The sequence below is a fragment of the Sceloporus occidentalis genome, unplaced genomic scaffold (assembly GCF_023333645.1).
Source record: "Sceloporus occidentalis isolate IW3139 unplaced genomic scaffold, rSceOcc1.0.p SCAF_25, whole genome shotgun sequence".
Lineage (NCBI taxonomy): Eukaryota > Metazoa > Chordata > Lepidosauria > Squamata > Phrynosomatidae > Sceloporus > Sceloporus occidentalis.
In genome coordinates, this window is record NW_028317005.1 from 11,623,882 (window position 1) to 11,637,053 (window position 13,172).

General features: G+C 37.0%; 1 protein-coding gene across 1 annotated transcript in view; it reads left to right on the forward strand.

The window, feature by feature from the left end:
* The window catches only part of LOC149300407 (fibronectin type III domain-containing protein 3B-like), a 112,181-nt gene that overhangs the window by 45,895 nt on the left and 53,114 nt on the right, over positions 1-13,172 (forward strand). The window contains exons 6-9 of the mRNA XM_089485356.1: positions 5,932-5,990; positions 10,122-10,279; positions 11,489-11,548; positions 12,690-12,828. Of these exons, the coding sequence (XP_089341482.1) occupies positions 5,932-5,990; positions 10,122-10,279; positions 11,489-11,548; positions 12,690-12,828 (416 nt within the window). The remainder of the gene's footprint in view (positions 1-5,931; positions 5,991-10,121; positions 10,280-11,488; positions 11,549-12,689; positions 12,829-13,172) is intronic.

The following is a 13,172-nucleotide window of genomic DNA, read 5'->3' on the forward strand; positions in this document are numbered from 1 at the left end:
ACATTAGGTGGAGACAGCCTTGCTCGCAAGCTATAAACTTGTGCTCGTTTTTGGTTGAATACCTCTGGGCATGGAGGTCCTCCATCAGAAAGGAAAGACGATTGTCCCTCTGTGTGTTAATGCTAGTTAACCGCAGAGCACTCTCTATTAAAGCACTTTTACAGGCCAGCTGTACTCATTATAGTAAGTGTTCTGTATAAAAATCCACTTCATATCTAGCTGTTACTGTTCCTCTAACATGCTCCCTAATAAATAAAGCAATAACAAGAAAAAACAAATTGATTTTTTTAGCTGAGTATAGGAGCTCAAACACCAGTGGCATATTTAGCTTGGAGCTGCATATTTATATGGAAACAACGATGGAAGAGTTACTGCAAATCAATGTAATTTATGATTTTTATGTTTGCGTCTGTGACTGCTGGTGTTTCATAGCATCTGGCACGGTCCAATATTATGCTTTGTACATGTGGCATAGAGGGGATGGAAAGAGGAGCAAAGGATAGGATTCAAGCACATTTGATTCCGGCACAAACTGATGCAGTTTCTTGCATTGCATCAAACTACAGATTACATCATCTTCAAACCCTGTCCACTAACTTTCTTTAACTCTCAAGTCTGCAGCTGTAGAATCACTTATGACTTTGAGACAGACGCTTTTTTTTCTCTTGAAACAGGTCCTAGAAGTAGGAAAGCTACTTGGAATTTTGAGATCAGACTGTGGCAAGGCTTGTGAGCTTTAGAATACTATTTATTAAGCATTGTAGAATGTATATATTAATGGGTCAACTGGACTACAGGTAAAGGCAAAAGTAAAATACTAAAGTAGAATATCCATTTGCATACAATTACAACCCACCCACCCTGAACAGTAAAACGGATTGTGTTGACTAAATAGTATTGTCTAGAGGACATCCAGAACTCGCTCTTAAAAGTAGTAACTGTTCCTGGTCTAGCAGTTACAGAAGGTCCAAGTGTGCTCATTAGACTTGTGTAAATGGACCATTCATTTTAAGTCAACAAATTTTGTTTCCTGCCCTTTTGATTCAGACGAAATTTGGAGGGATTTCTCCATTTGAAAACTAAATTTATTGTCACTCACCCTCACTCACACTCTCTCATGCTCATGTTTCTGCACCTCTCTTTCTCTGCAAATCCATCTGCCTCTTGGAGTACTTCCGCAAATGGACAGAGCCACGGCACCACCACGTGAACAGACTCTCCCCTGTCCTGGGGAGAGAGCGTGCGTGGAGGCTCCCCCTTTTTGCAGACACTCTCTAGTCGGCCTGATTAACATATATTGTTGGCCAGTACAGGTAAAGTGCTTTTGTGTGAGATGTAGGTGAGAGTCATTTGTTCCTTACCTTGAATCTACCCAAATCATGGTTGCTAGACATATGGTTTGACCATTTATAATCTTTAGAATTAGACCTGATTCATTAGGCAAACTTCAGAGCTGGGAACCCTTCTCAATATCAGGATATGAAACACTACTGTGGATGTAAGAGCTCAAACCAATGAGAGGACAAAATGACCCTTCTTGCATCCAGAGGACATTTTAGATTAACAAATCCCAAATCGCTCAATATGGGCTGTATCAGAATTTATTAGCAGTATTTTTTTCTGGGCAGTTACCTTGTCAGTCTTTTTTTTCCCAGAAGAGAGCTAATGTCTTTCAAAATAAAAACGAAATGAGCAATTACTCATGCCATTTCTCGGCATTTGAATGGAGGAAGGGGTGGAAGATTTGTTGGGTTTTACACAACCTATTAGAATATCTTATTTATTGTCAAATGATCCAACTTCTTGAGAGGTACCTGGGTGCCCAGGCAAAAGAGTTATGAAAGAGTTGCTGGCACATGGCATTGTTTGTGGATAAGTAATTGGGAAAATGTTTTATGCTTGGAAAAGATTAAGCAAATGAAACCAAGACATGCTTTATATTAAAGTTTGAGCTAAAAATTGTAAATTGTCAAATTCTTACAATAATCCTGATAAAGCAGATTAACACAAATTATACTAAGTATATTTATACTTTTTAAAGAAGGTACAGCTGTATGGAAATAGTGACAGCCTCAACATACATATGATCTTGGCTAGTGGTATCAAGGGCCTTAAGTGTTTATTCACTGTATCCGTTACTCTTTAGTTATGCATTGGCTTAAGCAAACTTAAACTATTAATATGTGCTATTTGATAACTGCGTTTACATGAAGCCTGCAGCAACACCAGCTCACCAGGGAGTTTCAAGAGCAGATGTTGTACAGAGACACCAGGCAGACCATGTTCACCAGCAGCAGGTATAATGTGCCTGAAGAAGAGACCTAGGTAGTTTTGAAAGCTTGCAAAACTACCTCATTTAGCCGATAAGGGTAAGCTCTATATGAAATTTGCCTTTTTTTGGCTATGGCTAACAGGGTACAATTCTATACATATAAAAGCTGCAGAGAAGTGTGTGACCATTGTGAAGGACAGCATGTTATTGAGTAGACCAAGAGGTCTATACAAAAGACACGGGGTCATCAGTTGAGACTTGAGGAAAGGAGATTTCAGCATCAGCATAGGAAAGGGTTCTTCACAGTAAGAACAATACGAATATGGAACTCTCTGCCTAAGGATGTTGTATTATCTAACTCTATGGATATTTTTAAGAAAGGTCTGGATGCTTTTCTGGTTAAACATAAGATAAATGTCTACAACTGTTAAAAAGACAGTCGTATTAGTAAGATGATCCAGGGAGTAATCTGATTGCCACTATGGAATCAAGAAGGATTTTTTTCCCTTTTGTGACATAATTGGTAATTGGCCCAACTTTAGAACTAGGTATGTGTGAAAGGTTGAACTTGATAGACTGAAAGCTTTTTTCAACCTACTATACTATACTATACTATACACATATATACATACATCTTTAACACTGGTTCACTTCTTGTACTTATAGTCTCTTCTGACCTCTGCTGGACAAGATTATTAATGCAAACAGAAGGCTGCTCAAACCAAATAATCATTTCAATGCCAGCTGATTTATTCCTTCTGTTAGAACGACCTCTTGTGTCAGATCCACTTCTAAATTGTCTCTTCGAGTGGCTCTACAAAATCTAATTGTGTATACTACTTTGTAAAGGTTTGCTGATGCCTCCTTTATTAGATTGGGATTTGCATCAATATATTGATGATGCAACTAATGCTGCTCTGAGCTCACACTGTGTGAGTGTAGCAGGCTTAGAAAACAAGTACTATTCCAGCTGTAGTGGAGCTCCCATGATTCTATCATAAACTTACACTCATAGTGTTGGCTTCCTTTGGTGTATTGAGTATTCAGTGTATATAAGAACATGTTGTGTGTGTGTTGTATCTAGTTCAATTTGTTATTACACATGTATGGCTAATGTTGGAAAGCTCTTCAAGCAGCAATGGGAATTGATTTTTTATTTGATTTTTTTTAATAATGGATGGGTAGTTCTTGCTAAAATCTGTGTCTGATGATATTAGCTATAAATGTAGATACGTAACCCAGTGAAAGATGGTTGGTATGTGACTGTATACAGCGTACATGGACAACAACCCCACATGCCATTCCAGAGATCCATTTGCTAGAAATTATCAGCCTAGTATACATTTATTACTCTGCCTCTGAAATACCATCCAGACTAGCGCCCTAAATGGACCCCAAGTTCTAAAGAAACTTGATCTCTGGTGATTTATTTTCCTTTCTTGATATTTCCCTCGTGTTTTTCAAATTCTTAAAATGGGTCTCAAACATTTCCTCAAGTGCACAATTAAATGAATGTTTTAAATGGACACTGCAGCTATGCTGGACTTCTTTTTGCTTTTCAATGACACGTAGAGTTAAAGCAGGGAAGTGGTCTTCTGCAGTAGCTGCCAAGAATCTACCCACTGGTGCTACCTGTCCTATCTGGTTATTAGGAATAGTATGTCTTATACCAATGCTGTGATCTGTCCACTGTTACCCAAGGGACATTAGCCCCATAGCTTTTGGCTTAAATAGTTTGTTTAAAATATTCATACAGAAAAAGTCCCAAGTGCATGATTGAACTTGTTGAGGCCTCCTTGAGTGACTTATTAACCCAGTCTTCTGTCTGTATGTTTGCAGACAGAAGGGCAGTTCTGGTCTTCCTCCAGACACATTACCAAAAACCGGTGTGCTCACAACCTGGAAGAAACACATCAGGGTGCCAAATGACAGATAATAAGCGATTTAACATCTGGCTGTATTTTAGCCCAGATGCCCCTCGTGGTAATGTCTGGAAACGCACGGTTACGTAATAGTAAATCCTGTCTGGGATTCTTACCACGTGTTGAGGTTACCATTTAGTACTCAAGCTAGTTACATATATAGTTTGGTTTCTAACTAAAGTCCTGCATATTTCAAATGATTCTTTATGGCTAAAATCATTTACTTTTTTGTTAGTTTCTATATTCTCAAGGCTAGATTATGGCTCGCCAATATTTGAATGGAACCCTTGTGTTTTTTGTAATATGTGAAAGAAAAGTGCAGCTAAATGTTGTGGTTTCCAGTAAATACATATGTAAATGCAGCACAGGGCCTGGGAGAATAAGTGAATTCCTTGGGAAGGCTTTTCCGCTAAAGATTTATTATTTATTTATATGTTTTGGAAATGTTGCTGTGCATATGTTTCTGAAACAGATTATATTCAAATTCCTGGGATCACACAATCAGGTCAGACTGTGGGGAATAAACGCCATATGGCAAGTTTGACTATTCACTTTGAGATCTTCTGCCAAAACTGACTCTCCACCCCAATGTGTGAGTTCTGGGGATACGTCCAGGGTCTTGTTAAAACCAGGGTAATTTAGTTCATATGATTATAGCTAATAGAACAGAATTACTATTGGAAGCATTTTTGTTGAATAGGAACACATTTGTAACAAATTGTGTTTCTAAAACAAGGCTAGAGGCATTTTAGGTCTTTATTACACTTTATTTTATATTCAGAAGATGCATGGTCACGTATGGTAGGCAATTTTCCGTTTTAGAACTGCTTTGCATATTACGTAGACATCCGTTTACTCATATGGGCTGTAACTTTGCATAAAACTGTATTTTTTTCTAATGCAAGTTTACATTTATGATGTGATTAGCTTGATGAAATGTCATCCATGCAGAAAAATGAATCCTGGTGTATTTAAAAGATTAAATAGCATCTCTGATGAAGTAGATCAGAAAAACAAGTGAACCTAAAACCCAATTTACTAAACTGGGAGTGAGCTTGTCTTACACAAAGGGTTATTATACAGTATGTGGGAAGGTTTCTTGTGTTGCCTCACCAATTATACTTTATACAGGGCTATTTTAGCCCTTCATCCAAGCAAAGCCAAATGAGTTTGACCCTCCATAATGCATAACGATATAAGAAATGTTTTAGTCTCTTGCAAACTGATTTACTCAATACACCCCCCACTAAAAAAGTTATGCCGTAGTTTGAAGGGCTGGGAGCTAAAGGAATATATAAATTAAGGATCCATAAAGTCCAGTTATATAAAAACTGCTTATCGATACCCATTTTTCTCTTTCTCTTTATAAAGTACAGTATGATGTCTGCTTTCTTCCATATGCTTATTGTTATTTTACAAAGATAATATACAAATAGTATTTTATTACAAAATAAATGACAACCTTCCTCCATGTTCTTTTAACTTTTGAGCACAATCAACAAAGCTCACCTAGGTGGGCTAAGTAAACTTTTACTAAAGTTGCTACAATAAAGAAAATTAAAAATAATAGTATAATAATATATCAATAATAGAGGCTATCAATATAGTACAGGTTTGGGACGACATACATTTTATCAAATTATATATATGCTATATAATATACATTTATTATACAATATTATTTTTTCTTTAAAAAAGTTACTTTTAACATTCATTCATTCATTGATTTTGTTGCAGAGTATGAATCAGAAGCAAAGAAAACAAATGAAGTCCTTTCAGGGATCGAGAAGCTTATGGTAGGTGAAATAAATGACTTTCTATCCGTGAAATGAATAGCTTTTTACCTTTGTAAAGTCTTCCAAACTCAATAAACCGACAATAAAGGCTACCTGTGTGGAGTCGCACAAGCCATCCTTTGTCTATAGGCAAAATTGCGAAGGCAGATTTCTCATTCATGTAACACTGGTATCAATGAGATTAAAATCTTTAATGAAAGATAGAAATAAGGGAGTCTGCTTCAACCAGACAACTGGTTGTGTGAATGATTGCATATATTGCATATATTGAATTAATATTATTGTATATTGTAAGTTTTCTTTTTTTTTTTCTTCATACCATCTTATTTTAATTAATTAATCTAACTAAATGTTCCTTTCAGTGGTAAGTGTATTTAAGACTAAATTGGAAAAAGTTTCTATTAATTCAAAGTGAAACCCTAGCAGGCGTTCTGTCGGGTTAGATAAGTCTAATTTTTTAGAGAACAGCTGTAGGTATGTATCGGCAATAACACATATTGTAATTCTGAAAGACGTTCTGTTCGCCATTAGGTGTTACTATAGTACATTGACAAAGTTCTGAAATATAATGAGGATGTTTTTTTAGTTCATGCAAATCACAATAACACTGATGCTTTTTCCCTTACTTATGCTGAGTTAACTACATTTAATGCGGTTGTTATTAAGTAAGAACAACACTAGGCACTCTCCCAAGGTCTCCATTAAAAGATATTAAGCAGAAGAAATACACAATACTCATGATATATATACAATGCAAAACAAATAATGATCTATGATGGGTAAATTAGTTAATTAGGATTTTAAACCCCAAGGGGGACTTCTCTGAATATTCACATAAGCAAAATAAACTCCAAAAGGTATTATAGGGACACTGGCGCCTTGTTAACTAAGATGACGGCTGTGTGCTGGGAAATATATTCTGGTGCTGAAGGAAATAAGTCTTAATAGATGGGGCACATTGTTATCCAGATAGTAGAAAGATCCACCATCAGAGTCGCTTTGGGTATTTACAAAAGAGATAGGGCAGTCTTCTCAACTAGCTGTTGATATAGTCCAGGTATTTACAAAAGAAGTTCTTCAGATAGGCTGTGTGCTTCGTCAACTTTCAGAGTAGGAACTAATGGCAGGACTGCCATCAGGAGTCTGCAGCAAGTATAGCTGGATAAGGCCTAAAGCCCAGGGTGACCCTGGTTCCCTCATAGTAACACAATGGTGCACTTCCCCAATATCGATTACCCATACATGTAACCTGCAGGCAGAGGTACCTATTTACCACTGGGTTAAAATTAGTGTTTTAATCAAGGGGGCTTAGGTTGGGCTTATTGTAGTTTGAACATGAGGGCCACACAAAATGAGCATGGGCTTTAATATGGAGGACCCTTTGGGGATTAGCACGATGAGCTTTTGTAGGGGTCGATGCTTGCTCTGAGAATTTCTGATGGCAGCTCCTGGGTAGTGCCTTGGTTCTGTGCAAGAAATGTGCTATGCGGTTCCTGGTTAGAAAATTAATGTCATCTTAGTGTAGCAATTAACTTAATGGAAAAATCTCTGGTGTCCACAACATGTCTTGAACAAGGTATTAATAAATTGGTAACATTTACCTTCCATCCCAGACCTATAAGTGCTTTGCCATTTCTGTATTTATTAATGTATTATACAGAGACATTTATTAAAGATATTTGAATGCTCTAATGCAGTTTTGATGCAAGGTAGACTTGCTTGCTTCAAGCACAGAATCCCCATTGGTATAGATAATAATGGTATACATCAAGAAAATACTTACCTAACATTTATATAGACAATAACATATATTAATAAGCTCAAAAATAGCCATCCTCCAGTTGGTCTTATTAGCAGCACAGGAAACATCAATCCTTGTTCATAGAGAATATTTAGTGTGATCGTAGTTCTTATGTGCATTTTGAATGGTGGTTTAAAAGTATTTTTTCATAAAATAATAATAATTGCAGTTATAGGGTGCAGTTACACCAGTGATGCTAAATAAGTCAGGGGATAGGTGAATCAGTGCTGATCTGGGACACCTCAGTTAGCTCACCCTTTTTTAAGTGCCTTGCTATGAGTTGCCCTAACGTCTAAAGGGAATGAGTAGACATGGGGCCAATATAAGCACCTAAGAGGCCACGTTCACCCACCATTGACTATTCCCAAAATGTAAAAGGTGAAACACTTAATCTATATAAGATGAGGTGGGAATGGAGCCAAAAACCTTTCCTACAATAGCCTCATTACATAAGTGCCCCTTTGCCTTCTACTTTAAATATTCAATAGGCAAAGGGCACCAGACCCTTACAAACAGCAGTTTGGATAGGAATGGTAGGACATTGGCTAAGGGTTATTTTATTATATTTGTTTTTGCTGGAGATTATGGTGCCTTTCAAGTGCAGTCTGGAGCAGCAAACTATTTATCTAAGGCTGACCCACAGTATGACATCGTATGTCAATGCTTTGCTTATTAGTGATGCAAAGCACATGGAAACAGTATAATACGGAGGCTACCCCGGTCAGCACAGTACTTCTCAGTCAAAATGGACTGGCGTGATCGGACATCTCCCTTGTAACCGGGCTATTGCGCATCGGTGCACTGGGGACTCAGATCCCCTAAATGAAACCTATTGAGCCTGTGCCATGTATTTTTTACTGGGGTCTTAGGAACTGACCATCTTGGTCCCAGTACTTTTTTCTAGGTCATTAAATTTAGACACCCCAAGGAGAGAACCAGAGAATGCGAGACTAAATTGTTGCATTAGAATGTCAAGAACAGATTTTGGTTTCTGAATTGTAGTTGTTAATAAATGCAAGCTAGAGAAACTACACCCCCCCCCAAAAAAAATCACAAAATTGAATCTTTCCACTGATATAAGTGAATGAGTTTCACATGCTTGTCATAATCCCGTACATTATATACCGTATATCATGTTTACTATGATAATTTACAGTTGTGTAGGGTTTTCCAAATTTGTAACATCTGGAAGGAAAGAAACATTTGTGTATTTATACATCTGTCCTGGCAGATGTGCCAATAAACTACATTGCACATTCATTGGAACGGTGTTCTGCATACAAGCACCAGGAGTGCCGTCCTTTTTTCCAAAAGATCGTTTAAATCTCAGCTGTATATCAAGAAGAGCTTGCAAGTAAACAATACGTCAATGGGAGTTAAATATTTTAGCAAGCTAATACTTATCTGCCCTTTTTGCTGCTTTGTTTACATCTCTTCTTATTACTGCACTTCTTATTTAATGTGTTTTCTGTTTGCAGGAGATCAATTATGCATGTATTTTGTTAACCATTGCCATACTGTATGACATCATATGCAATAATCTTAAATTAAGTTGTTGGAAAGGTTTTAAGAACCAATCGAGCCACGAAAATAAAAAATGTTCTAAGATAAATTGGCTTTAGGCTCAATATTCCAGTCCAATACGTGCATTGTATTTATAAATACAGCATTATTAACTCAAAACGTGGCATGAATGGGGGAAAAAACAAGGTTATGGGAGCTTTTTTCAGGGATCTGGAGTATTTTATCTTTTATGTGTAGGGTAAGAGCTATCTAGATCCTATTCTTGTCTCAATTGTCTGCCTATCTGAGTTTTTTTCCTGTAAAGCAATTTGCTTCATTATTTTTGTGGGACATTTTTCCAGGAATAAATAAAAGAAAACAAAGCAAAAGAAATAGTCTACCTCCATTGTTATTTATGGGATGCCCTTTATTGAATACACTAAACATAAATGGTGACAAGTCTGTTGAAATGCAAAAAAGTGGCATGTCAATCTGGTGTTGTGTGTAGCTTGTCAATAAAATGAACATAATTGCTATTGAATTGCACTTACTTTTTTATTCTTTCTCAGTCATTGTATTTAGCTTTCAGTATTTTATATATATATATATATATATATATATATATATATTGTAACATAAAGCATGTATGTTTTTTTCTTTTTTAGCTTTTCTTATAACCAAGGTAGGAAAATTATCTGTATATGGACACTGGTGTCCCCGAAAAGGCTCAGGAGAGCTAGACAGCAGTCCAAATTTGAAATTTAAAACGTAATTAATAAACAATAAGAATAACAATAACTTTTCTTTTATTTGTAATTGCTGTCCAGATTTCCAATATTCAATCAAAATCAGCTCTAGTCACGTGGTCTCCTCCGAATGGTTATCCAAGTGGGGAGAAGCACAGTAATGGCCTCCCTTATGCCTGTAGTTATGAGGTTGCCTTATCAGACAAAGGGAGAGATGGAAAGTACAAGATTCTTTACAGGTAATAACTTTCACTGGTAATCTCTAGTGCATGCAAGGTGAGCACTGTAGCACTGATACACACCAATCAGCCATAACATTATGAGTACTGACAGGTGAAGTGAATAACACTGATAATCTTGTTATCATGGCACAAGGGTGGGATATATTGGGCAGAAAGTGAACATTTCGTCCTAAAAGGAAAAAAACAACTTTGACAAGGGCCAAATTGTGATGGCTATATGACTGGGTGAGAGCATCCCTAAAACTGCAGCTCTTGTGGGATATTCCCGGTCTGTAGTGGTCAGTACCTATCGAAAGTGGTCCAAGAAAGGAAATGCGGTGAACCGGTGACAGGGTCATTGGCTGCCAAGGCTCAGTGATGCACACTGAAGTGAAGGCTGACCCGTGTGGTCCAATGCAACAGACGAGCTACTGTAGTTCAAATTGCTGAAAAATTTAATGCTGGTTCTGATAGAAAGGTGTCAGAACACACAGCGCATCACAGTTTGTTGGGTATGGGGCTGCGTAGCTGCAGACCAGTCAGGGTGCCTGTACTGACTCCTGTCCACTGCCGAAAGTGCCTACAATGGGCACGTGAGCAAAAGAACTGGACCACGGAGCAATGGAAGAAGGTGGCCTCGTCTGATGAATCACGTTTTCTTTTACGTGGATGACGTGGATGGCCGAGTGCATCCACCTATCAATTTACAGAATCTGCTGCTAGCGTCTTGGTGTCATATACCACAGCACACCTTCAGAGGTCTAGTGAAGTCCATGCCTCGATGGATCAGGGCTGTTTTGGCAGCAAAATGGGGACCTACACAATATTAGACAGGTGGTCATAATATTATGGCTGATCGCTGTATATATACATTTAATATACAATGATAGTCATCAGCTTATTGCATTACAATGTGCAGAATGAACTTACTATGTGATTGATTGCTGTTTCAACTGTTAATTATTATTGCAAACAGCAGTCAATGTAATTGTCCATAAGGGTGTTTCTGTCTATAGATCTGTATCTGCTTAAAATAAAATGACAATAACATACTAATCAATTTGCTACTTAGAAAGCTAGTCTGAAAGTTCTCAGCTTGACAGGCTGATGTACAATCCTCTGTTTTTGTCTGTGATTATGGATGATGCTGCATTGAGCGAGGACAGCAGGCAATATTAAGTTTTCCCTTTGTATTACTCACTCCCCTTGTACAATTTGTTTCCGCAGCGGAGAGGAATTAGAATGTCATTTGAAAGACCTTAGACCAGCAACAGATTATCACGTCAGGTGAGTTATGTTTTTGTGCAGTAACTGGAGCTATAACTCTATTTAGACAATGCAGAGAATGGCAGTGCCTGGAGTGCTGCAAACATACAACGGCTAGTGCACCGATTTAGCCTAGTTTACTTTGCCTACTAAATTATTTTCACAACTTGTGAGGCATCTTAAAATTTGCCTTCATATTACTTTGTAACTGGTAGAACTGGGGCACAGCGGTTTAGGTTATAGCGTTAGTCTTTCTTGGGCATTTACGATCAGCTGAAGGAATCAACAGATTGGTTAGCAAGCATGTCAATTAAAGCATATTTCTATTTGAAGTAATATATTTAAAACAAATAAATCATGAGAATAATAATACATTCCAGACTTGAATTCTTGAGATGCTGTTCGCCTAATTCCATGGTGACCAAAGGTCAAAAAAATGGCAGATTAATAAATTCCAACCAAGAGTTAGGCAACTTGCAGAAAAACCCTTATTCTTTGTAAAATGCCTTACCACTAAACTATTACAATCAATGTACAAAAAATTATGGCAAGTGATACATTTGTCTTGAACAATTCATATAAAAAACTTCCCAAATAATTAACACAAAGCACAGAAGATAGATATTACATACATAATAAATAAATAACATTAATTAAAATGTTAAACATAAATTATAATATGAAGAACAATGAAATATATACAGTTCACTGGTGAATTACTTGATAATTCATTAATTAGGAAAAGTACATACAACTGTTTGGTAGACTGATTGATAAATAATGTATACATGTAATAAATATATGCAGACATGAGTTGTATGTTGGGTATTTGATCCAAAATAAGGGTAGATCCTCGAATAACACTTTCAGTCCATGTGGCATTTTCAACTCTTTAAGGTTCATCTGTTGGAAAGACAGAAATTGTAACTTAATCAGTTTTGCCCACATTAAGATCCCATGTAAGATTTATAGAACTAGCTCCACTGATGGGAACTTGCATGCTGGGAAGTTTTGGTAGAACGTTATAAACCCAATAAAGATAGTACTTCCAAATGCACTTTGTAAAGCTTCACCATGTTATTTCTTGTTATGGTTAACTTAGCGATAATTAAGCAATTTAGTATACCCATGTTATACCTTCAGTTTTGTGTTTATTCCTTAGAGTGTATGCAATGAATAAGTCAGTAAAGGGATCGTGTTCAGAGCCCATCAGCTTCACTACTCATAGCTGTGCTCCTGAATGTCCCTTCCCACCTAAACTATCTCACAGAAGTAAAAGCTCATTGACGTTACAATGGAAGGTAAGATGTTCCTAATGGCTTACTCGATGCACACTACTACTACTACAACTGGTCAGTGATCTAGTCCTTTTATTCTCACAAATCACTGAGCTGAAGATGTTTTTCTTCTGTTCCGTTTATGTGTAGCTCATATTCTAGTATTCAAAATCAGTATTAGACCAAAACTGTTTTTCTGATCATTTCGGGACCGAGTAGTCACTTAAAGTAGATCTTTCACATTTGGAAAGTCTTGTATTTGGTATTATAAATATTATACAGTAGGGTCTGCAAAACACAGATGCTGATAGCTGAATTCAGACTCTGTGCGCATTTTTGTCTGCTTATATAGAAAAATAGAACTTGAA